At 41.8% G+C, this 26,007-nt stretch overlaps 1 protein-coding gene across 6 annotated transcripts in view; it reads left to right on the top strand.

The window, feature by feature from the left end:
- The window catches only part of SLC25A26 (solute carrier family 25 member 26), a 112,984-nt gene that overhangs the window by 84,203 nt on the left and 2,774 nt on the right, over positions 1–26,007 (top strand). For 5 of the 6 annotated variants that reach the window (XM_045514422.2, XM_045514418.2, XM_010951944.3 and 2 more), the window contains 4 exons: positions 1,934–1,978; positions 17,078–17,147; positions 23,212–23,276; positions 24,282–24,355. In XM_045514422.2, coding sequence (XP_045370378.1) covers positions 1,934–1,978; positions 17,078–17,147; positions 23,212–23,276; positions 24,282–24,355 — 254 coding nt within the window. The remainder of the gene's footprint in view (positions 1–1,933; positions 1,979–17,077; positions 17,148–23,211; positions 23,277–24,281; positions 24,356–26,007) is intronic. The other variant, XM_045514419.2, reaches the window with a different exon arrangement.

Raw genomic sequence — 26,007 nt, 5'->3', positions numbered from 1 at the left:
TTGGGAGGAGAGAATACGAAGAAGAAAATTAAAGTCATGTATTATCCCACTAACTTTTAGTCCTCTTGGATATTTTATTACATTCTATCAATTTTCACAAATTTAGAAAAGCTTTTAGAAAACTATAGTCAGTTTTTAGAGTTCTTGATAATTTATTTGAAAACACAGGACTTCAGTGTCGGAATGGACAGGGTCAGATGCTTTCATGTTGTGTTGTCAAAAAAACTAAACTAAATTTGGTATCTGTTATGGAACTGTGATGTATGGGCTGGGGTACTGTTTATTTATGAAGCTGACAGACTTCTCTGAGATTCTAGTTTGTCAACTTAAACTAATTTATTGACACTTCTTTTTTCCCCTCACTGCCATTTCCTGTCTGAATGGAAGACAGATTTTCTTTGTGTGGCCACTGTCAAGCCCAGGGCCATCTCTGTGCCAGCAGAATAAGAAAGATGATGCTAGACTCTTGGTTTCTGATTAAATGTAAACATTTTAGAAATAGTTTAGTACCCTTAATTTGTGGGAAGGTAAATACCCATTAATTCCTTCAAATTTGTGTTGTGACACACACACACACACCCATACGCATACGCATATTGTAAATGGCCATAGTCCACAGTGACTTTCCATTTACAGCTGAAATGGATGCAGAGCAACAGCCCCCGGCCCCGGCCGGGTTGAGCAGCACCATCCCTGACAGGCCCAGTGGGCATTACCGCTGCTAATGGGCGGGGTCCCTTGGAGTTCAGGTGTTTTTATTTTAGGAAACAGGGAGGTGGGATTCTGTTTTAGAATTTTATCTGAGTTTAGTTAGAAGCAAATAGATGATACTGTGGGTGAATTTCTGTGTTGATAAATCCAGTTAGATGTCTTCTAGGTAGGGTAGCAGTCAGATAGGGCTCTGGAGTCAGATTGTATGGGCTTGTTACTTCCTATGTGCCTTTAGGCAAGTTAAGCAGCATCTCTGAACCTCCTCTTCTGTAAAATGGGGTTAGTAATACATGTCTTACAGGGTTGTTGTGGGGATTCAGGGAAATAAAACTTATGGAGTGCTTATTGGCACGGTGCCGGACACATGAGCTATGCTTGGTAATTCTAGCTTACTGTTACACAGCCAGCTGTGCGGCCTTCCTGTAAGCGTGGTGATTATCTCCACTCCTGGAGACGACTCCTCTCCCTGACCAGGCTGGGGACAGAAGTGGCCCGTCCAGCCCACCTCCACCCCTGTCTGTTCACAGCCCTCTCCTGTCCCGCGTTGAGAAGCTGTTCTTCCCACGCCCACTCTGTCCCCGGGGCCTGTTGCTCAGCTTCCTTCTGTGAAAATCTGTCTCTTCTGTCTTCACTCCCCTCTCTTACCCTCCACCTGCCTTGCCCCTCCATCCCTCCTCACTCCTCTCCCTTCCTGCCCCTCCCTGTCTCCCCTTTCTTCTTCCCCTGCCTTCCCCTCATCTCCCCTCTTCCCTGTCCTCCCCTCCTCCCTGCTGTCCCCCCCACCCCATTCTTTCTCCCCCTCCCCATCTCTCTTTCCAGCCCTGACACTTGGCCTGCCAAGGACAGCTCTAGCTTTGTAACAGAACAGTGTCAAGTCTTTCAAGTCTTTATTACTTGTGATGGAAAATATTTTTGTTTCTCTTTTCAGTAGCCAGACCCTCTTCATATTATGTTTCTCTTTCACTTTCAAGTGGGCTTTACAGCACCATTTTATGTCCCTTGGGCTCAAAAAGTAGATTTTATTGGCAGTTCAGTTTAATTATTCTTCTAGAAACTGTGCATACTATACTGATTAATTTGTTTTTTTTAATGGCAGTTTATTATGTACATAAAGTGAAAATGAAATAATGTTTCTAAATAAGAATTACAGGTTCATATAGTAATGTTAAGCAGACTGATCATTCCTGCCCTAATTTGTTTTTTTCTTTGTTTTCCTTTTCAGATTCCTTTCTCACTGGTCCAATTTCCCTTGTGGGAGTCCTTAAAAGTAAGTTTCCGAATCTTCATGTAAAATGTCTCTCAAATTATCATAAATATCCGCTAGTTTCAGTATGGAATAGTAGAATATAATATTGACTAGCAGTTGAAAAACTCAAAATTATTAACAATTGGAAATACTTTATGAGTGGAATTCACATGCCGGTTGAGTCTTTCAGACTTGCTCAGGTGTCTGTGATACTGGGCACTAAGCATGACAGGCATCACTCAAGTCCTCAGAGGTTAAGGGAAAACCTGACTTTCCTGTGTATTGCAACTCTTCTTGTACCCGGTCGAACTTTGTTTCACCTCGGGGCGGGTGTGTGTGTGTGCGCACGCACGCATGCTTGCGTGCGTGTACATGTGTGTCGAGGGTAAATGGAAAAGGAAGGATGTTTGTAGGCCTAGAAGCCTCCCCTCCGCCACATCTAATGGCCGCAGGAGCAGCGGGGGGCATGGTTTCTGCAGGTCACTCCCATCTTTGCTGCTCACCCGTACGCCTCCTAGGAACCCACAGTGAAAAGGGGTAGGGTGTCAGGGATTGGCAGTCAGCCTTGGGGAAGGTCACTCACATGTTTAAAAACAATTAAATGGAATTTTAAAAGGCTTTGTTCTAATAATTGTGCAGAGACATTGTTTTTCATCTCCTGGTGCAGTGGTTTTGGAAGTCTGTGGGTCATGGTATAAAATCAGAGAGAGCATCTCATGAGGTAAAGATTAGCCTTACTTTGTCCGACTTCAGCGTTGCATGTGCATCTCTATGCTGGGTTGCAGTGTGGAGTGTGTTTCTCGCTGTGGATCATGATCAGAAGAATGTAAAGGCCCTTGTTCAAGTGAAAGTGGTTTATAAATGACCAAGCTGTAAAATGGCCAAGTATTTTGGTAGGCATTTGGTAATACAAAAAATAAAGAAATGACTCTCATAGTTGTATAGGACTGGTAATCATGGGGTGCCCATTGAAAATGTCTTTTGAGGAATAACAGTTACTTGGACTCTGAAAAATACTCTGTTGAGGTTATGTTCTAAGGAGATAATAAAATGAGATAACACATTCCTCAAAAAAATAAACTGCTGTACTGAGTACTGAGAAATACTTCTCATAAGTGACCTGATTTTAGTAATAGTACAGTTTATTTAATGCAGGTTCTTGGGTCTTTCTTGGTTGTTCTGTTTTTGTTTTTTACTATTTCTGTGTGGTGCACAGTGAAAATGGATTTCTCCAGTACTGTTTCCAGGCGTGATGTAACAGCTATCCAATGAGAAGGTCACATTCCATAAGCATAACAGCTCACTGTTTGTGTCATGTGACAGAAGAACAATGAAGCAACAGCTGTCCAGCAAACAAGACTCACTTTATTAGGGTGTCAGTAACGAGCATTCACATGGCTTCCGCACACCCTCTAACATCCTTGTGCCCAGGAAAGCTTTGAGGCCCAAAAAGGGGAAAAGCGTAGGATTTCTTTCTTTTCAGTATTCAGGACATTTACAGTATTCTAGCAAGTAAAGAAATGTCTAGAATTTTTCAGAATAATCAAAATTAACAATGTGGAGCTTTAACAGTTTTCTTTGAGCCAATGTTAAGATGCTATAAATATTTTTTTAAGTTGGGTTTATGGAGGAGTACTTTTCATACAGGAAAATTCATACATTGTACATTTTTGCAGGATTGGACAAATAGGGCTGCCACCTTAAACAAAATATAAAATATTTGTAGGTTTCCCTTTTCCAGAGTATCATATAAACTAGAATCACACACTACACAGTATTTTGTGCCTGGCTTCTTCCATTTAACATGATGCTTTTGAGATTTGTCCCTGTTTTATCCTAGTACAGGCAGTTTGTTCCTTGCTGGCACTGGGCAACTAGTATTCCATTGTGTGGGTGTACTGTCATTCGTTTAGCCTGTTACTCGTTGATACACATTTGAATTGTTTCCAGTTCTCGATGATTATGAATGAAGCTGCTGTAAATATTTGCATATGGGTATTTGTATGGACATATGTTTTTGTTTCTCTTGGGTAAAGTACCTAGGAGTGGGATTGCTGGGTCATAGGGAAAATGTAAGTTTAATTTATAAGAAGCTGTGAAATTGTTTACCAGAGTGGCTGTACCATTTTCCAACAATGCATGAGAGTTCCAGTTGCTCCACACCCATGTCATTACTTGTTACTATTTGATTAAAGTTTGAGCCGTTCTAATAGTTGTGTACTGGTATCTCGTTGTGGTTTTAATTTGCAGTTCTCTCAGGGCTAAATAATGATGAGCATTTTTTCATATAATAGTGTTTTTTTTTAAACATCTAGATATGAGGTCACAGTGCCTTATAAAAGTAGACAGTTTTTGGCATGTCCTTTATTTCTGTAGTATTTTCTCTGTTTAAATTCACTTTTGCAACCATAGAGAGATTGTATTATATTGAAGCTTTTTTCTGTTACATTTATGTGGAAATAGTGCTCAGAAAAATTTTTCTCAGCGAGAACTTGAGCAGATTACATGCACATTGTGCTGTAAGGAGTGTAGGGGGTAGCCACTACCGTTTTAAACTTACTCTGCCTGCAATCAGTGGGATCACCTTCTAAAATCACCTCCTCCAGCTGTCTCCCTGATTCCTCTTCGTCCTGTTACTATTCTCCTGACTCCTCGATCAAAACCCAGATTAAATCTGATTGTCCGTTCCTTCACATGACATCACGCACCAGACGGGGTTGACTCTGACTTCTAGGCACCTGTATCAAACTCTTTTATCAGATTCTTACTAACTTGGGCCTGAACTAAGTGAATACTCATCCATTCTACACATTGAATTTGTACGATCTTCCTTAAACATCTCTTTGGAGTTCTCAGAAATTTATAACTTTCTAAAACTCTAAAACATGAAGTTGTTGGAGCTCAAGGATGTCCATGCTGTGCCCTTATCTGGTTTTTCCAGCTACCTTCCCCTTATACTAATCCTTTTTTTCCCCCCGCTTTCCCTCCAGTCGGAATGGCTCCTTACTACTCCTGTTCTTTGGCTTCTTTCTGAAATGTGCTTTTGCAGGTCCAAATACTATGCATCTTTCAAAGCCAGCTCAGTCCTGCTTTAAGTCTTCCAATCTAGACTCTAACCTAACGTTTATCTCTGTTGCCGATTGGTGTTTAATCATATGCTGTCTTGTGTTTGAAACATCTTAGAACTAAGCCTGAGAGTATTCTAATAAGGCCTCAACCCCTTCCCCCTACAGAAAAGAGCAATGCAGGTAGTAGACCTGTATTGCCTGCCTGCTGTGAGCTAGTCCATTCACAGCATTTCAGAGATGAGTAAGATGTGGCTGATGCCCCTGAGGAGCTTTCAGTCTCTCTGAGTCACATACCCATGGATAACTCCAAGGTAGCGTGTCTGTGATTGAAGACCACTCAAGGCAGCATGGGAGCCAGCCTCCCTGACTCCCCAGGTCATGTGACTATACTACCTCGTTTCTTATGTTTTCTTTTTTTTTTTCAGTAGTACATATACTTATGAAGAAAAAATAAATTAAGATTTAGATGAAAGAAGACTAGGCACCATGAAGAGGAGGGAATTTAAAAGAATAAATCATCATATCCAGAACCTCTGAGAAGATAATTTTACTCTAATATTTATGTTGACTTTGAAACTTTCTGAAGAACAAGAAGAGAAACATGTTAGATTACATGGTTCTATTACCTGACAAATAACCAGAGCTTATTATTGTATCTTGTTCTTGGCTCTGGATACCATCTTTTTTTTTTTTTTTCTTTTTTCTTTTCTTTTAAATTGGAGTACAGTCTGTTACAGTGTGTCAGTTTCTGGTGTACAGCACAATGTCCCAGGCATTCATACACATATATGTATTCTTTTTCATCAAAGGTTATTAATTGAGATATTGAACATAGTTCCCTGTGCTGTACAGAAAAACTTTTTTTTAAATCTATTTCTATACATAGTGGCTAACATTTGCAAATCTCAAACTCCCAAATTTATCCCTTCACACCCTCTTTCCCCAGTAACCATAAGATTGTTTCCTATGTCTGCAAGTCTGTTTCTGTTTTGTAGATGAGTTCATAGTGACTTTTTTTTTCCTTTTTTTAAAGATTCCGCATATGAGTGCTATCATATGTTCTTTTTTTTTCTCTTTTCTGGCTTACTTCACTTAGAACGATGATCCCTAGTTCCATCCATGTTGCTGCAAAAGGTGTTTTTTTATGCCTGAGTAGTATTCCATTGTATAAAATACCACAGCTTCTTTATCCAGTCATCTGGATAAAGTCATCCAGACATTTAGGTTACTTCTGTGTCTTGGCTCTTGTATATAGTGCTGCTGTGAACATTGGGATGCATGTATCTTTTCAAATTAGAGTTCCCTCTGGGTATATACCCAGAAGTGGGATTGCTGGATCATATGGTAAGTCTGTTTTTAGTTTTTTGAGGAATCTCCATACTGTTTTCATCATGGCTGCACCAAACTACATTCTGACCAGCAGTGTAGGAGGATTATTTTTTTTTCCACTCCAGCATTTATTGTTCATGGACTTTTGAATGATGGCCATTGTGATTGCTGTGAGGTGATACCTCATTGTAGTTTTGATTTGCATTTATCTGATATTTAGCAATATTGAGCATTTTTTCATGCTCCTGTTGGCCATTTGTAGATCTTCATTGGAGAATTGCTTGTTTAGGTCTTCTGCCCATTTTTGGATTGGGTTGTTTATTTTGTTATCAAGTTGTATGAGCTGTTTATATATTCTGGAAATTAAGCCTTTGTCAGTCACATCATTTGCAGATATTTTCTCCCATCCCATAGGTTTTCTTTTTGTTTTGCTTATGATTTCCTTTGCAAAAGATTTTAAGTTTAATTAGGTCCCATTTGTTTATTTTTGGTCTTCTTTCTATTGCCTGGGTAGACTGCCCTATGGGAACATTGCTAAGATTTATGTCAGAGAATGTTTTGCCTATGTTTTCTTCTAGGAGGTTTATTGTGTCTTGTTTTATATTTAAGTCTTTAAGCCATTTTGAGTTTATTTTTGTGTAATAAATAAACTGTGTGAGGGAGTGTTATGGTCTTCATATTGTAGATGTAAAACTGAAGAAGAGTTTGAGTGCCTTGCCCAAGGCTGCAGGAATATTCAGTGTTAAGGGGACTTCCAGGTCTTGAACCCAGGCAGTCTGATTCTAGAGTTGATGTTCTTAATCATTTTACACATAACTTTGCCCAGTAGCTCACCATGTCTTTAATAATATTGCTGTTTTGTACGCTTAAAAGTTGGTAAAAAGTTGAGGTTGTATTATATCAAATCAGCTTGTTTAAGGTGTTTCTGCAAATTGTGTTGATTCTTTAACTTGATGGCATAAAACCTAAAATCCTTGACTACCATGTTTCTTAGAAAACCGCCCCTCCGACCCCATTCTCTGGCACTCAGGCAGGGATTAAACAGCGTTCACTCAGGAAGGACTCAGCGCTCAGTGCCTGACACTGTGGAGCACAGGTAGTTACTGGGGATGTGTGGAGCCAGACCGCATTTTCCCGTGTTTGTGTTTTAATTCCTTAGGGCTTTGCTTTTTAGAGGAAGGAACTTTGTCTTCTGATCATTTTTATTTATGTTTATATTCTTTATAATTCTGTCTTTTACACAGCAGGTGTTTATAACTTTACTAATTGTTTGAAGGTTAGCATTCTTTCTTTTTGAAGGTCAGTGCAAAGTTGGGTAACTGTATACAATAACTGTTTTATTTATAATTACTTACTTTTAGAAGTATGACCACAGCTATAACATACACACGTACTCTTACTGAGCCTTAGATAAACAGTACACGTGTTTTGAGAGGATATGATAAAATTTCCTGTAAGAATGTCACATTTGTTCTAGTGTCTGTATGTCTAACGTCAGTGTTAGTGCGGTGTAGAGGTTTGTTGAGAATGTTGTCAGGTCTAAATAGTTTTGCTCCCAGCCACAATGGTAACGAGTACAAGAGTAAAAATGCGTGTGTGAGATTTTTACCGTACTAAGCTTATACCCTAAATTACATAGCACATGTCAACATGGAAGAAAACGCCTGAAAATAAGAGCAAAATATTTTTATGTCCAGACTACCAGCAAAGTCACAGCCTGAGATGCTGATTAGGATTTTAGCAAAATCACATTATAATGAAGCAGCCATCTTTTAACAACTCAAAAAACAGGAGAACTTTTGAATTTCTTAAAGACAGATGGTGAAAAAGATGACAACGAAAAACTGAGTATGGGAGGAGGGACGTTGTGTATAGCGAAGGCCTGGCAGGCTGGATGGAAACCGTGTGGCTTCTGGGGCTGGGATCCCTGTCCCGTCTCCTCCTCTGGACGCGTGTGCTCTACTGCCTGGCGTCCTGCTGTAGTTACAGGAACCTACTACGTTCCTTGCTGTTTTCATTACTGTCACCCAAGTTAAGGTTTAACTGTGCCTCCTGGGTCCCACAGCCTCCAGGGTAGTAGGTTAGGGTCCTTTATCATACAACAGTGAAAAACACATCAGGATTCCTCTTTTGTCTTCTTCCTTTTAGATGCTTCTCTTCTGCCTTTGCAGGTGTGTGACTAAAATGAGATAAATACGATCAGTTAGCTACAACATTCCTGTGATGAGTCATATTGACTTATTTTTTGGCTGAGACAAAGTGTGAGAAAGAGGGGAATGCACCACACTTTGTTTTAATCAGATTATCATATATATACTGAGAAGCACTTTTTACAAGTGCCTGTAATGACTCCTAGTTCCTTTGGAGATAGAAAACCCTGCTAGTCTTTGATTTCAAGGGAGCCATCTGTAGATCACACCTAACTCCTTTAAAAAACGGCGAGAAAGAAGAGCTTTGTTTCTCTTTGTTCTTCAGACCTGCTTCCTGGTTGTTTGTGAGTATATGTGGTGTGTGTCTGGTATGTGTAATGTAAATATGAGATAGGATAATATTTGTGCTGCTCTGATCTCGCTGTCTCAGCCATCACCAGTTGATCATAGCCCTCCTTCCAGTTGTACCTAAACCAAACCTTGGGACAATCTTAGCACTGCTCACTGGAAAGCCGTATTAAGTTATGAAGTTAAGAAGAGATTAATCCTTGAGGTGGAACCTGTTGGCTGTTCCTGGTTTGTATGACTCTCTACTGAGGCAGGAATGAACATTTGGGATTATGATGTTTGGCCAGTTTATGTTTCCCTCATTCTCTACACAAGGGTAAAGTTATGCAACACTTCTTACATTGTAAGTGTTCATATAGGCACTAAATATTTGCCTGCCTTCTTTGTATAGGGGACTGTGCAAGGCCCTGTGGTCATGAGGTCCCTCACCTGTAGAATCAGGGATCCAATGAGAGAGCTTTTGAAGGCTAAGGAAAGCAAGGGACTCCCCGTCACTCGTGTTTCTGGGCGCTTTTGAGGCGGGAGGCTTGTCAGTGCGCCTGTTCCCGGGTGAATGGAGCTTGTTAGTGCGAGCCCCTCAGCTTTTCCCTGTGCACCGTTTTTGATAAAAAATCTGTTTTTTAAAAGATTGTTCCATATTTAAACATTAGCAAGCCAAGTGTGCCTTTCCAGGCAGAGGTATGAAAAATAATTACACCTTTTCTTGTTGACTGAAAACTTAAATCATGAGCATCAGTTACAATAATTTGTCTTATGGTAACTGTTAGTGATATTTTTAGATATTAGCATGAGTGGGACCTTTAGTCCCTGCCCAAAACTAATAAAAGACATCAAACAACAGATCCAGGAAGCTCAGAGAACCCCCAGTTGGAATCAGCACCTCCCCAATGAAACCTAGCCATGCATATCCAAAAATATTACTTTGTAGTTGTAAAACCTAACTATCATTCAGCAAACTCAGCATTTGAGCCCATTTGGTCAAGAATAATAAATGAAATTTCTTTTCCTGAATTACCAGCACAATTGTTCATTAAAGACTTTTTCACAGGTTCTTACTGCCTTTACCAAAGATATTTTACCTGTCTAGAAGGTGTCTAAATATCTCAACCAACAAATAACAGTTTAATCAAAAACAAGGTACAGGTTAACCACACAATGTTGGTGCTATTTACACGTCTCAGAATAGTTTCAATCCAACTGCCTTAGCCTCAGGACTGTGCTTCCTAATTATTACTTAGTTGAATCCAATTTTAATTATGAAACCTAGTTCTTTTTAAGAGAAGTTCATTTTGGCCCTTTAGCCACTTGGTTATATTGCTACAGCCCTGGTCTGGCAGAAGTGAAAGCTTAATCATGGTTTCCAATTATATTTAATATTCTTTTCAGTTTAAAACTTTGCTTTGGGAACCTCTTAAAGTCATGTTAGTATGTGAGAACTTCACAGAGAGATGGTTCATTTAATTGAATAATAAAATTATAGGCAACTGTCATTTTGGTTGTTTCTAAAAGTATATATGCCAGAGCTGCACAGTCGCTTGATCAGGTACAGTGAGGAGAGCAGGTGCATGGAATTGTCTGCTGGCTTTAATGTGTTACGAAATTCTGGTGCTGGACGAACAGCAGTGAGACCTAACACGGAAGATTGTCTTTTCTGTTTTCTTAAATAAATTATCATCCGTTATCGTGATGTTATTACTCTGGAACTGAGTAGAAGATTCAGTACACATACCTGTTGTACCGTAAAAGTCATGTGGTAAAGTTTCATAATCTTGCAAGATCGGAAGCCATGTGACTACTTTGAGTACAACAACTGAAGAAGTTCCAAATGTAAGTTCCCTGCACTGTCATTTTCAATTTGTTGTTCATCTTTAGACAACAGTGCACATTCGGGTGGGTGTTTCAAAGCGATAAACACAGTCTTCTCTTCATGCTGTACTTCAGGAGAAGACAGCCGGCCCAGGCTTGGACACCCAGCCATTTCCTCGTATTGGGCCTGGTGTTTTCTCCCTGTCCTGGGAATGCATACTGCTGCTGTTCCCCTGGTGGGGATGTGGGGGGAGCCTTGAAATTACTCCATGCTGTTCTTCCTCTGCCTTGAGCTGTGAATGAAGATTCACTTGGCAGTTAGAACAACTTGATTGTTCTGTAGCAACACCGCTAAGTATTGAGGATTTCTCCTAAGGTTAATAGAAATAGCATTAATTGAAAAAAAAAAAAAAACCAGCCTTGATCAAAACTTGAAGAACCTTTAAACAATATAAATTGTGAAATTCAATTAAGGTCTGTATCTTAGTAATATTGGACCTATTTTTATTTCCTGTTTTCATGATTAACTTGGGTTACGTAAGACGCCAACATTAGGGGAACCTGGGTGAAGGAGGGATGTGGGATTTCCACTATTTTTGTAACTTTTCTGTAAGTCTAAAATTATTTCAGGATGAAATTTTCTGTATAAGCTATTAGAAACCACTTCCAATCATCCTGTATTAAACAGACTTTAAAAAGCTACCAGAAGTGAAATGAGTAACATTTCTGACTGCCACTCTCATTACTTGCAGTGTCTCATCAACATGAGATATAAACAGATGTGTGTGGATTCATCTGAAAATTTCATTTTTTTATTTGAAAAGAAAACAGAAACAGGACTTTGAATTGGGATAAATAAGCAAACAATATATAAAGCATGACCACTCGTGTTTTTCAGTCTTATTTAAGTATCACATCAGTTGAGAGTCCAACGTTGTGTTTCTTCACATTTGGACCTCCTTTATTCTCCCCCCGACCCCAGTCATTTACTTGCCTTTACAAGCACGATCATTCAGCCTTGCGCCAATGGAAATACTTACTTAGGTTGGGAAATTATGGCAAATTAAAAGCTTTTGGTGTTCAGACAGGGCCAAAAGAAAAAAAATCCTCCATTACAAACCCACATGATTTAAACAAGTTTTATTGATATAAAAATACTTTCTTTAATAACCTGCATATTATGATGTAGCTTGATTAGAATTTGAGCTGTGTATTGAGGAATCTTATAAATGTTGCATATATACTGTTCTGTCTACAGGACACGTGGCTTTGAGGGGACCATAACTACCAGCCTCAGTTCCCCCCATTTTCTATCTGTATGACCTCAGGCAAGCTACTTGACATCTGTTGGCACCACTCTGTACCTTTTTGTGGGTGATAATACACACTTCCAAAAGTAAATGAGAAATGTGAAATCTTTTGCAGAGTTCCTGGATCATGCCAGGCACTCAGCAAGTAGTAATTAATACTGTCTGTAGCAATTGTTCATACTGTTGCATACACTACATCTTTATTACCTTTTCCAACCTAGTCTTAAGTTATTTAAAATTCATTAGCAATCATATCACACTTCCTGTGAGTAGTCTTTCCTGTCTACAGCCAGTTGTGTGTTGATCACAATCCCCCATCCCTCCATCTATTGTGGGCCTGTGTGTAATTTCAAAATACTGTCATAATTCATATGCAGTACTTTTTTACCAGTCAGAGCCTTTTCATTATTCTTGTTGCTGTTTAATGAATTTAAAGTTGCTCCCAAGAGAATCATTTGTATATAGCACTCATATTTTTAGCTTGGTCTCAATATTACTTTTCCAAAGTTTCTGTACTCAAACAGTTCCTCATTAAGAAAAGTTACAAACTCGTATTATTTAAAGCAAGTTGTTTTGGATGTTGACAGAATTTGTTTATTCACTTGGATATTTTAATATCATTCTAGGAAAAATTATGATCTCTCTGGAAGTGAAGTGTCTTATAAATACCATTCTGTTTGCTGTTGGGAGAGCTGTAACACACAGATGCCAAGTCCAAGGGTTTCTACACTCTGTACCAGATTGTCTCATTCAGAGCCCAGTCCTGCTCCTAACTACCTATTTAAACTTTGGCAAAGTACTTAACTCCTCTGAGCCTCCACTTCCTTGTCTGTAAAATGAGGATAAAATGGCACATACCTGAGAAGATTGTGGTTAGGATTACATGAGTTAATACGTGTAAAGTGTTTGGTGCCTGGAGCGTAGTAAGTTCTGTGTAAGTGTGCGTGGTGGTTGCTGGTGTAATCATTACTTCTCTTACGCTCTGCGTTTGCCATGGACGTTTCTCACTTGATTTTAAACCTTTGGGTTCTAGAGATTTTTGTTTATTTGTTTAAGGTATTTATTAGTATCCTTTTAAATACAAAATGATTCTTTATATGCTCTTGGACTAAATCCTCCTGGCCAGGTGATAGTGGAAAGCTATGCTTATCTCTGGAGATTCTATTTTTAAAACTGAGTCTTCAGCCATCTGAGTCTATTTTGATCCAATGTTTTTTTCCCCCGGCAACCAATTTTTTTCCTCCCTAGATTACAGCAGGCACCTCTGAAGCCTTCTCCATCACCTCCCTTGTGTCTGTTATAACCCTCTTCTGTCCTCATTCGACCCCCATCAACTATTAGAGTGGAGAGTGGGTGGGGGGCTGTTTTTCCCCTGGACCCTGTACTGCCTGACATCTAGTAGGTATTGAGTAAATGTTGAGTTTATGAGTTACGTAGTGTCTTTAATTTTCTTCTCCTGCATTACATGTAATGCACATCTTATTTGTTCTTTATTACTGCATATAAATTCAGCATTATTTGTAGTAGTTTAAGCAATATTGGTAGTATTTCAAGTCTGTTTGGAGTAAACTTCTACTTTTTGGAATCCCTGAAGGTATGACCTTCATTCATTGCCAAAACTCTATTTTATGTTTTGTATCTGTTTCTAAAAAGTCAGCAAAGTAAACAATGGTGTTAAAATTGGCATTGGCCTGATAAGATACACACTTTGCCACCTTTAAAGTAGAAAGGTGCTGTCTTACAATTTTGTTTCTTATGCTGTCTCCAGTGCTCATATGAGCTCCGGAGAAAATGTGTTTTCTCCAAAAGCACACAGATATATTTGTGAACATTCTAGCATTTAACTGGGGGGAGTGGGGGGAATAAACAAATACTATGCTGAATGGCAAAACTATCTTTAGGAAGCTGTTTGTGGTAAAACCTTTTTTTTAGCCCATCTGCTTCCTTAAGTGAAGTTACAAATATCTATTTGATACCTGCACTTTTAGTCCAGTGAGTTTACTAAATACACTCTCCAAGTAACTGTTCTCATTAGTCGGTTGGAAGGAAATGTTGGAGTCCTCAGACACCGCACATTATCATATATCTGACTTGTTAGGTACTTAGCATAGTTAGGTGTCTGACTTAAGAAAAGTTGTTAAAGTTGACAAGCAGGGCCATGTGTGCCTTGGTTTGTATATGGGGCCTCTTCTCCATATTTGAAGCCACCCTCTCAAACCTCCAGGTGTGTGTTCAGGGGGAAGGAATCAGAGTGGAAGACCGGTACTAACTTTGTTGCTGTTCTTCCAGTTGTGGTACATTTCATCACCCATAGAAATGTCATGCTGCCATCAGTAGGTCATACTATTTTAACCACTGTAATTTATATGTTCAAGGGGTCTGTCTTCTCGTCATTATTTGCAGTACCTACTATTATGCTAGAGGTCCTACCCAGTGCAGTAAGACAAGAAAAAGTAATGAAGGGCAATAACCCAAATTGAATAGGAAGAAGTGAAACAGTTTTTATTCATAGACAATATGATCACCCATGTAGAAAATGTGATGACATCTGCAAAGATGGTGCTACAGCTGATAAATTTAGCAGGGTTACAGGATACAAGGTCAGTATGGAAAAAATCAATTGTATCTCTGCATACTAAGCAACACACAATTGGAAACGGAAATTTTTAAAAAAAGCAATGACATTTATAATAGCATCAAAAACATGAAATACTTAGGGATAAAGCTGACAGTACATGTGCAAGACCTGTATACCGAAAACTACAAAACAGTGTTGACAGAAAGCAGTGGAGGCCTCAGTAAATGGAGAGATGCAACATGTTTATGGGGCGGAGAACTCAATATTATTAGCACCTCTGTTCTCTCCAGAGTGATTGATAGATTCATTGCAACGCAGATCAAAAACTCAGCAGGCTGTTTTGTAGGAATTGATAAGCCGATTCTAAAACTCCCATGGAAGTGCAGAGAATCTAGGATAGTCACAAAAGCTTTTGAAAAAGAACAAAGTTGGAGAACTAACACTACCTGATCTCAAGATTTATTTTAGAGCTAACGTCAAGAAAGTGTTGAATTGGTATCAGTATAGATCTGTAGATGAGAGCAAAATAGAGAGTCCAGAAATTGATCCACAAATCTATGGGCAACTGATTTTTGACAAAAGTGAAAAGGCAGTTCACTGAAGAAGGGGTAATCTGCAGTTGCTGGGACAATTACATATCCGTGTATCAAAACGAAACAAAACAAAAGAACTTTAATGCAAACCTTGTTGCATACCTAAAATTCAACTGAAAATGGTAGACTAAAGGTAAAACCAAAAGACATAAAATTTCTAGAAGAAAACATGGGTGAAAAATCTTAGTGATATGAGTTGGGCAGAGATTTCTTAGACATGTCACCAAATGCAAGATCTGTTAAAGGATAATTTGGACTTGAAAATTAGATCTGTTCTTTGATGGACACTATATGAGGCGACAAGGCAGAGACTAGGAGAAAGTAATTGCAAGTGACTTGGAGGTAGAATATATATAAAGGACTCTCAAAACTCAGTAAGTAGGAAAATGGACAACCCAATTAAAATGTTTGAAACATGAGGGACATTTCACTACAGAAGATATGCTATGCATGGCAAAAATGTACCTGAGAAGGCAGCTCAACATCATTAGTCATTCTAGAAGTGCATACTAAAACCAGGATGCTACACACCAGTTTAAATGGTTTAATTTTAAAAATACTGACAACACCAAGTGTTAGAGAGGATATAAAGAAACTGGAACTGGTCTGACTGTAAAATGGTACAACCACTTTCTAAAACAATTTGGTAGTTTCTTAACAAGTTAAACATAAACCTACCACGTGGCCTAGCCATTTCACCCACAGGTATTTCCACAAGAGAAATGAAGGCATGTGTCTTTATGAAGACATGAATATAAATGTTCATAGCAACTGTACTTGTAACGGCCAAATGCTGGGAAAGTCCCAGATGTACATCAGTTGGCAGATACATGAACAGGTAATGATACAGCTACACAGTAGAATGTTACTTACCAGGTAAAAAGAAATGAACTGGTGATCTCCACACTAACATGAATGAATTGTACAAAAATTCTGAAGGAAAGAATTCTGGTTAAAGAAATGAAGGTACAATTACATCAATATAAAGTTCTGGAAGAGGCACAGTCACCTAGAGGGACAGATCAGATTGTTCAGGGGGTGGCAAGGCCAGGCAGGGAAGAGAGATGGCAGAGGGATGCAGGAATACTTTTTTGGAGTGATGGGTATGTTCACTGTCCTACTTGTGATGATTTCACGCGTATGTGTGGCAAATTGCATGCTTTAAATACGTGTAGTTTGTTGGAGATCAGTTATATCTCAGTAAAGCTAAAAACAAAGAGTGCAGGCTGTGCTGTTAGAAAGCCTTGTGGGGAGAGGATCAGAACAGGACCCACCTCTGAGGGTGGTTGTGAGGACTGTGGGTTTCAGTACTGGTACAGAGATTAGACCGGGGCCTGACTCAGCGCTGTTCACCATTTGTTATGACTGTATCTTGTCTACTAGATCGTAAACTCTCAGCAAGCACGGCACCATGTCTCTGGCATCCTTTTGCCTAGTTTGAGACTCAGCACGGGTATTTATTTGTGTGATCCTCCGCTTACTACATGAACAGTGCAAGCAGTGCTTTGACGAACTTTAAATTGATAAGTAATGGAATTAGCATCCTTCAAACGTGCAGTATGGAAAAAGATTGAAAAAAGAACTGCGGACTTTGGAATATACTGCTCTGGACTAATTTGTGAATTATGGTATTTGTATGTTAGAGTTATATGGGAAATATTTAAAATGTTACATGCATATAAATGTGTGTGTATGTGTCCGTCACACATATTCCCTGAAAATGGTTTCCTTTGAGCACTCTAATGTAGCTGTCACCCTCGTTCCTTTGACTTATTTTAGAATGCAGTTAAGTCCTTGGGAAAATCACTTACGTCACCAGTGAGGAATGCCACCAAAATAGCTTCTCACTTAAGTTCCCATCCCCAGAGCTAACCCACAGGAGGTTCCGATAAATTCAAATATTTAATAACTTGTATTTTTCTTTCTCCTTCCACACAGGCCCTCTGGTCCTGGAGGCAGGATCATGTGGTGGATTCTTGGCAGTCAGGAGTCTGTGGAGCTTTTGCAGGTGCAAAGGATTATATTATACTGGGAAAGAGCAAAGACGGGGAGAAAAATGTGAAAATATTAACTATGCAAAAACAACATTCTTTAGAAATTCCAGATTGGTTAGAAGAGAGTTCCACCAGTTGTTTGAGAAAAGAAAGAGTCCTGGGCGGGTTGGGGGGGTGGGGGGAAGACCCGCTAAAACGGTGTCCGCTAGAGAGACAGCCAATTTGTTTTTGACAAATTTTTTATTTACTTATTTTTATTAAAGCCTTCACTCAGGCCCCTGGATTGTCTTCTAGATGGTTTGGCGAGGCCTCTGTGGGAGGAGAGGGGCTGTGGGCGCAGGACTCCCTGTGCAGCTGTCTGCCTTGAGCAGTGCTTGCGGGGTCTCAGCCATTCCTGCCAAAGGCAGTGATTCACGGTGTGTGTGACATGTTTGACAGCGCTGCAGATGACCTAGTGTCAGGAGAGCCGAGGCTGCTGCACAGCTTACTGAAGGCTAAACTGCTCAGTGTCGAAAATACAGAGATGTAAACACCTGGGCATTTTCTAGACGTTAAACCGAGAGCAAAGTGACAATACGCAAAGCATGTTACCCATCACTTAGTCATGTGGATGTTCCAGTGAGGTTTTAATGAGAGCTCAGAAACTTGAAGGAATTTAATGTAATAAAGCGATAGGTGTAACAGTCTAAGAGAGATTTAGATTTTGTCGCAAATAAAGGTAAGTGAGAATTATAGTTGAAATAAGTTGAAATGGAGATGTGGCAGAAAATCGTACACTGCTAGTTCCTGGGTGAAGCCATAAACTGGCAGATGTGTGGCTTTAGGATATCAGCCTTGGTAGAAAATAACTCGTTTCCCGTTTGTTTCATGGCCATTGGATGGTTTGTTTTTTTGTTGAGTATGAGAACAAAACGTACATTTTATAGGGTTCTTTATTAATAAGGGAACCCATCTGACTTGCAGAATTGATAATCCACAGTAAGACTCTTGCCTTTAGACATGAAGGCAGCTCAGATTGATCATGACGGGTAATTGTTTCCACATGATGCGTAGTCCTCATAGCTGTGTTAAACGGGTAGGTGGCCTTGATTCGTTTGCCAGAGGTCTCGTGTCTTTACTCCCTGGTCCCGGAGAGAAATGTGCAGTTTTGTTGACTCCCTGCTGGGCCCTGGGGACAAAGTGACCATTCTGAAAATTGAGTCATCCTGGATAAGGAAGGCCTCTTCTTAAAACTAACATACTGTAGAACTTCCATGTGTTGGGAGATAAATACAAATATTCTTTGGTTCCTTAAGTAGCTAATTCAAAGATTCGCTTGCAAATTCATTGTTTGTATTAAGGAAATGTGCGTTCATTACAATTCCTTTTTTTGAATAGTGCTTTGTAATACTAGGCATTTAGTTTAGTCAGAAGAGGAAGGGAAAGAAGAAACTTGCTATCAGACGTTCAGCGTTTGGCAGTTAAGGTGGCTCACCCTAGGAGCGCAGCAACCCCACACTGTCATCCCGGGGCCGCGGGGAAGCTGGGATGCAGGGCGGAGAAGGGGTTTGCCCAGGGCCACAGATGTGGTGCTGGCTGACCTGTCCGAGAGCTGTCAGATCTCTGGTCTATCACCAACTAAGGGCTGAGACCGCGGGGCCTTACTGTGCAGCAGTTTTCTTACTCGTCACGTAGAAGCAACCCTCCCTCTGTTAAGGGATCATTTCTGGGATAGGTGAGATAATGTGTTAGTATTTTGTAATCGTTAAAACTGAATTTAAGGAATTATTACTAGCTCACTAAAAACAATCAGCACCCAGAAAGTGAAAAGCTGTCATCACCACAGTAATTCATACTCTTAATTGCACTGAAAAAATAACATTAATAAACTTACTATACATAATCATTTCCTCTAATAGGGTGTAGATTTCCAGACTCCTCCAGTACAATTATCTTATTTTTCCAGCTGAGGTTCTGATAGGAATTTGCCCAAGGGTTGCCAGAAAAAATCAGTTGTCAGTAGATCTACATGTGTATTTAGCAAAAGATAAAATACCTACGTTTCTTGAAATTTTAGTTGGGATAAATTTTGATCCTGAGGAACAAGTGTATTATTTTAAAACCTTTCTGAAAGATAATCATAGTTTGAAAGTATTCCAAATTGTGAAAAAGTGATACTCTGTACGAGTTTGTTGCAAGATTGTGCATTGCACAGCATAGAGAAATGAATTCTGACTTGCCACCTTGGGCAGCCCCTGACATCTGCTTACCCTCCGCACTTTCAGGCGTTTTAGCCTTAATGGCCAGAAAGGCAGTGATAACACTTGCCCTTGAACCAGAAATCTGATTTCTCATCCTTGTGTGCTTTTTCCAAGTGTAAACTGGTTAATCATCGTGGGCGAACTGCTCTCTGGCCGTCCTCGGCACTCTCCAGTGCCCAGGCTTGCTTTATAAACCACTTGGCGCAAATATCCAAAAATGTCCCTTGAGATTGGAGGTGTTGATGGCTTGTCATGCTCAGAAGTTCCCTTGGCTTCTGGTCAGGGGTTAAATTAGGGGGGGGAAATGGACTTTGCCAACTTGCTCACTTCAAGTTAACTTCCAAACATGAAACCATCGTTCACTGTAAGTAATTACGACATCTGCTACTACAGTGAGATTTGCTGTGCTAGTGTTCTTTGATCAGTTTGTTATAATGAACACTTAACTAACATTCTCTAAGAGAGGAGGGAGAGAGAGCGAGATCTCCCCCCATGGCTTGAAATTCTAAACTAGGGTGAAGGACTATCTGCGTAACAAATGACAAGGCCTGATACAGTCTTTAAAACACGTAAGAAAACGTTTGTTGCTGCTGTTGTGGAAGCCCTCCGAGCCTGGGCGCTTGTCTGGAGGTGGTAGGTGGAGATGCTCTTCCTGCTCCCAGCGCATCTGGGGGGAGGGGAGGCCCAGGAGGGACAGTGAATGGCAGCACTGCCCACAGCTGCCCCCCACCACATTCACAGCTGCTGTTGGAGGTGACAGCTCCGGGCCTCTTGTAGGAGAGTGGCCCCTTTGTCTGGAGAAGCCAAAGAACCTGCATTTGTCCCCTAAGGACATGTAAGATGCAGTCTCATCGTAAAAGTCTAATTTCCCCCGAATCTGGTCCTTGAAAGCAGTTAGCTTAACATTCAGTAAAAACCTCACTCTGGTGGAACCCATAGAAAATTGTTTCACGTGTGATTTGAGCACTAAATAAGCCTGCAGTTGCTGTACCAAATAATTATTTCCTGTCTAATATGTTAGCATGTTCCTTGTATTTATTACCAGCAGTTTACAGTTCCCTTAAGTAAAATGTAGAAAATAACTACATTTTAAATGAAAATACAGGTCCCCTGCCCCCTCCCCATTATGACCAGTTACCCTATGGCATGATCTTCACAAGTCCTTCTTACAGCCTCATAAAAAGCATTGTGAGGCCTGTGCATTAAAGCAGTCTTTGATATTTGAAGACATCTGAGTTGACTTATTAATAACTTTCATAAAATACGGTTTCCATCATGGTAGTAAAGTTAGGGCCGATTTCAGCATATGTGTTTTTGTCTAACTTTTCTTCATATTACTTTCCCGAAACAGAAATCACTGGGAGAATATTGGCAGGCGTCTCCAGTAAAGGAACAGTGAACTTTTGCTAATGGACAAAAATAAGTTCGATTTGCAGTATCCAAATTTAGCAGAAGGCAGATACTTTGCAACATAGGTAACTCGTGAGAGCTTGGGTGGTCAGACAGGGGACAGATGATGTCCTTGTCAATTTTTAAGTCTTTTTAGTTGGTTTAGGTCAGTTTGTGAACATTTTCAAATAGGAAAACGGTGTATGCACTGCTGAATGTTGACAATCAGACAAATTTGAATGTGTCTTAATCAAGTATCAGAGTCACCGTGTAGCAAAAGAGCGCGACTTTTGGGGCCAAGATACGCATGACTTTGTGTCTGTGTGGCCCTGGGCAAGCTGTCTTTCAAATGGAACAGTGATTCCCGTGCAGGTGAGATAAAGCAATCAGCGGGTATACCAGCACAGTCCTAGAGTGCCCATGAAGGAGGCCCAGGTGTTCCTAGCTCCATTGTAGGGGGACAGTGTGAAATCTTCAGTCTGCAAAAATTAAAGTCACTTGTCCAGGACACCCAGTAGGCACTTCTGAGTGCCTACTGTTTTCTATTGGGCTGAAGACTTGAAGGAAAATCTCACACCCTCTCTGTCTCATTACTTGGAGCGCTAGTGTGAGCCAGGCCCAGTCCTAGACGCTTGGCCTGTGCTCGCTCACTCTCTGGGTCACAGCGCTGTGTGAGGCCAGCAGGGGGCCCAGCGGCCCAGAGATCAGGTCCTAGAGGCTGTCAGACAAGTTCACGTCTCAGCTGGGCCCTGAGTAGAACCTTCCATGGCTTGTTCAGCCCTTCTGAGCCTCAGTGTCCCCACTGGCAGCATCGGACAATGAGAGTACCTGTCTCCTATAGGACTTTAACTAGAGAATAAGAACTTGACTGAAGGCCAGTCGACTTGCAGAGCAAGGAGTTAAGCCCTGGTCTTTGTGATTCTGAAGATGAGTTCTTTCAGGCAGGGCCCTGCTAATAACCCTTGCAGCCAGTAAGGGAAACAAAACTGAATGTCAGATTTGGGGTGGAAGTTTGAGATATTACAGGTTTATTCTTTCCTTTTTTTCCTTTCTTCCTTCCTAAGGATTAAACAATAAAATGTTTATGGATGTGAAGTCTTCCCTGACCCTTTTCTATAATGAAAAGGATATTTACTTCTTTAGGGCAGAATGTGTGATTAAAAAAGCCCAAAAAGAGTAGGATTTCAGAATTGGGTTCACAGAATTTTAAAATACTTGGAGTTTAGCAAGTCTCTGAATCTCAGGCAGCTTTTCACTTTGGAGGACAACGTCTCATATTCATAACACACAGGTGGCTAAAAGAAAAGGGACTTTAATACTCATGTATATGGTTATTTACTCCTTAGGCCTAACGTCTGTTTTCTTCACGAGTAAGCAAAAATGGAGCATAAAGGGCATAAATGGGTACATCTTTGCAAAAGTCAGCGTCATAGGAAATGTTCCCAAACGGAGGAGGTTCAGTTAAATGATCTTAGTTCAGCAACATATTTAGAAAGATACTTGGCAGAGATCAAATGGCCTTCTTGTCCACACACCACAAACCTCAGAGGGAAAGTGCTGTTTCTGAAGCGCACCTCACACACGCTGTGTTCAGTGCTTAGGAAACTGCCCATTTCACTCTGGTGCGTGGAAGCCGAACCTTTAGAAAGCCCTTGTGGTTTCTGTTTAAAAAAAAAAAAAGCTAGTCCTCCATTCTTCTTTCTGCAGATATGGACCCCTTTAAAATGTGTGGATTTAAAAAAAATACTAGTTTGGCAGTTATGGTATTTAAGTAAAAAGGACAGGAGAGAAAAGATAGGAAAGAAGCTGTCAGGAAGAGTGGGGGCTTGAATCAAGACTTACTCTCAAGATTCAGAAGTTAAGTTTAGGAATCTTGTTCCTCTAACTCACCTGTTGCCAGAAGCCTGGAAATACAGAGAAGTTTACTCTTTTAACCCTGAGCATCTGGCGACTCACACCAGGAATCCCTACAGTGACTCGCGTTTCTGTTTGCCAGTTTGGCCTCAGAGCAGAACCCACAGCAGCATTTGGGCGTCAGGTTAGAGAACGTGGCCCACGAGAGGCGTGGAGCCCTGAGACTCGGGGAGCAGTTGCTCACATTGAGGAGGGGGTGTCTGACCACAGACGTTTCCCCCACATACACATGTGGGCTTGTCTGTGGCTCCAGGGCGAGCAAGATAGATCGTGGGGCCTTGTTTTTCTTGTCTGTCTTGCCTGCGTGTGTAAAGCATTACCCTGCACGCACAGTTCGGCTTCACTGCAAACGCAGTGGAGCACGTGCTTCAGGTTTTGCACGTGTGCATCCCGTTCTTGAATCAGTCAAGTAGACATAAGGATCCAGAAGTATTTTCGGCAGAGTTATGAGGAATTCTAAAAGAAAAATTATAAAACCCCGTGTAATGCAGTAAACAATACCTCACTTGTGTGCTGGGTATTTTTATACGCACAGGTGGCTTTGCAGCTGCAGTCACCACGCCTCTGGACGTGGCAAAAACAAGAATCATGTTGGCTAAGGTGAGTGGTAAAATAGCGTAACGCAGACCCAGCAGATGCTCGTGTCTGCACTGGGGCTTGCGTGTCTGTAGAGTGAACAGGAGCAGGGTGACACCTGTAACTAGCAGCCTTACGCTGCCTGTGGAAGCACTGAAGAAACTGCCACCGGACAGAGCGGGTCCCGCGGGAATCGCTGTGGCCGCTGTCTGGGTAGCGTTGTAGCTTTTCGACATCATCTTCGTTGACATTTTGTGAGCAGGTAAGACTGGTAGAGCCTCTGCCTGGTGATGGTTTTCCTATCATCTCTGTTTTTACTGGTGACAGACCTCTGAGGGATTTGGTCTGCCTCGTGCCAGGCAGCGAGTACGCCCCAGGCTCTGAACTTCCACCACGCTTACTGTGCCTTTATCACTTAGGACATTTTTCAAAATTGTTTTTAAAAAAATGTCGTTAAGAAAAATAGGTTTCAAAAAAGCTGGCTCTAGACTTCAGGGAATGCCATACCTATAACACATCTGGATGAAAACAATAAAAAGAAGTCACACCCTTGTGGAAAAGTCAGACAAATAAGAGCAGAATTGTAAAACAGGGAAAAGCCTGTTGTAAATTGAACATAGTACTCTGTATTAAATGTGTTTATTGGCCACTTAGACAAGTTTCATAATTGTACCGTTTATACTGATTATTCCCCATCCTGCTCAGATCAATACTGCTTTCAGTCTTTTTCCTGTTAAACAGTTGGATGTGAATTATCCGGGTAAGCTCTGCTCATTGGTGAGAGAAATAACCTAGAAAAGCCGCTTCCAGCAGGAAGTTGTCCAAATCAGTGCTTGCTTGTGGGTTTGAATGTAAGGACTTCTGGTCTAGTGAGATCCAGAGGTCCTGCTCCCCGAGACACCCCTCAGTCTGTGTGAAGCTCCGTGCTAGCTGAGGGTGGTGGGCAGCCGTGCGTCCGCGGGTCCCCGAGAGCCAGCTGGGGTGGGGGGCGGTTCACAAGGTGATGGCTTTCTCTGTCTCTCCACGCAGGCCGGTTCCAGCACTGCCAGTGGGAACGTCCTCTCCGCCCTGCACGGTGTCTGGCGGACGCAGGGGCTGTCAGGGTAAGGCCGGGAGGGGAGGCCCAGCTGCCTCCGCTTCTCCCCAGCTCCCCCTCCTTTAGCCCGGCTTCGCAGGAACACCATTCCTTCCTTCTGCTTCTGTCCTGGTTGAGATCGTCTTTATTTTTCTTGGACAAAACGTTAGATTTGATGTTGCTTATGTGAGGTACCGTTGCAGTCAAGTTGATGTCACATTTTAGCCAGGTGATTCCCATCCCGCTGTCCACATATATGGCCGCTGCTGAGTTCTGGGCTGCAGCAGGAAGAAAACCGGCTTCCGGTGTAATTACAGGAATAGCACGTGAGCGAGCATTTGTGTTTGGGGGCAGTTTTTACTGTTACTAGTTACCCCTTTCGACATGCCACAGTGCACGAGACCTCCCTTGAAACCCAGGGTTCTGTGCTATCAGCCAAGCGCCTCAGACCTCTAGCATCAGGTCCCGCAGAGCTCCCTTCAGAGTGCTGTTTCAACACTGCTTTTCCAACGTGAGCCTGTACACCTGGGGAAAGGCTGGGATCTGGACAGAAGGCACGACTGGCTTTGGGATCATCTACCAGGGATTTTCCTGAGAGAGCAGAGCAGCAGCCTCCTCCTGGGGACGGTGGGGGGAGCCTAGCGACAGGCCTGGTGTGAAACAGCAGAGCTGCTGCAGCGCCACCCCGTCTTCCCCACAGCGTGTCGCTCATTCACTTGACTGTGGTTTTCTGTGCATCTGACAGGTTTAATTTCAGCCTAGTGGACAGTCTGGGGAGGACGACACAGGTCAGTCAGGCCCCGGACAAGGTGTTGCAGGAGGCGCTATCATCTAGGCAAAATAGGAGCCGTTCTGTGGTTTTGTGGAATGTGCCACCTCTGGTCACCTCAGGGACAGAGGGTATGGAGAGAAGGGCTGGGTTTACCAGGAAGGAGTAACTGAGCCTGGGAGGGGCAGGGTGGGAGCTTCTGTGTCCTGAGCCAGCAATTTCTGGCTAAGAGCTGGTGAGGAAATAGGAATCTGGGTGCTCACAGCAGAGGCATGTTGACTTTGACACCAGTTCCTCACTGAACAAAGAACTGGTGTGACGGGGAAGAAATGAGCTCTGAAATGCAGGGCCGATTCTTAGGGCTTCACAGAGTGACTGGGCCAGAGAGGTATTGCGTGAGGCCACTGTTGCAGGTTACATGGCCAGACTCCCAGATGCCACTCTTACCTGTTTTGACAGAGTTCTTACGAGAGTCACTGGCACCTGTTGGTCAAACCTCTGCTCTTGACCTTGACCCCGTGGCGTCAGGTGGAGCTGCAGCCTACCTGCCCTTCCTGAGGAAGTGGCGATGTGTGGGGTTGGCAGAGTTGGCAGACCCGTGGTCACCGCGAGCTTGTGGAGAAGACGTGTCTTTGAGATGAGTGAAACTGCATGTCCCCCGTCCCAGTGCTGGTGTCACTGGGTGCTCCGTAGCCAGGCAGTGCCAGAGTTCCAGGCACAGGAGGGGCGTCCGAGAGGCCTGTCCCTGTGCCTGCTGTCAGCCCTGAGAGGTGGTCTGGAGTTGTGCTTATCTCCCAGAAGCTTCTTAAGTCTTGGGCTCTCAGTAGTATGCACAGCGGGGTGCTCAGCAGAGCATCGCAGGCAGCTGATGACAGTGTGATAAAAGACCACATGATCTGACAGGAGGGCTG

Source organism: Camelus bactrianus, chromosome 17 (genome assembly GCF_048773025.1).
Source record: "Camelus bactrianus isolate YW-2024 breed Bactrian camel chromosome 17, ASM4877302v1, whole genome shotgun sequence".
Classification (NCBI taxonomy): domain Eukaryota; kingdom Metazoa; phylum Chordata; class Mammalia; order Artiodactyla; family Camelidae; genus Camelus; species Camelus bactrianus.
The sequence above is the reverse complement of the archived record's forward strand: the minus strand, read 5'-3'. Positions and strand labels throughout refer to the sequence as shown.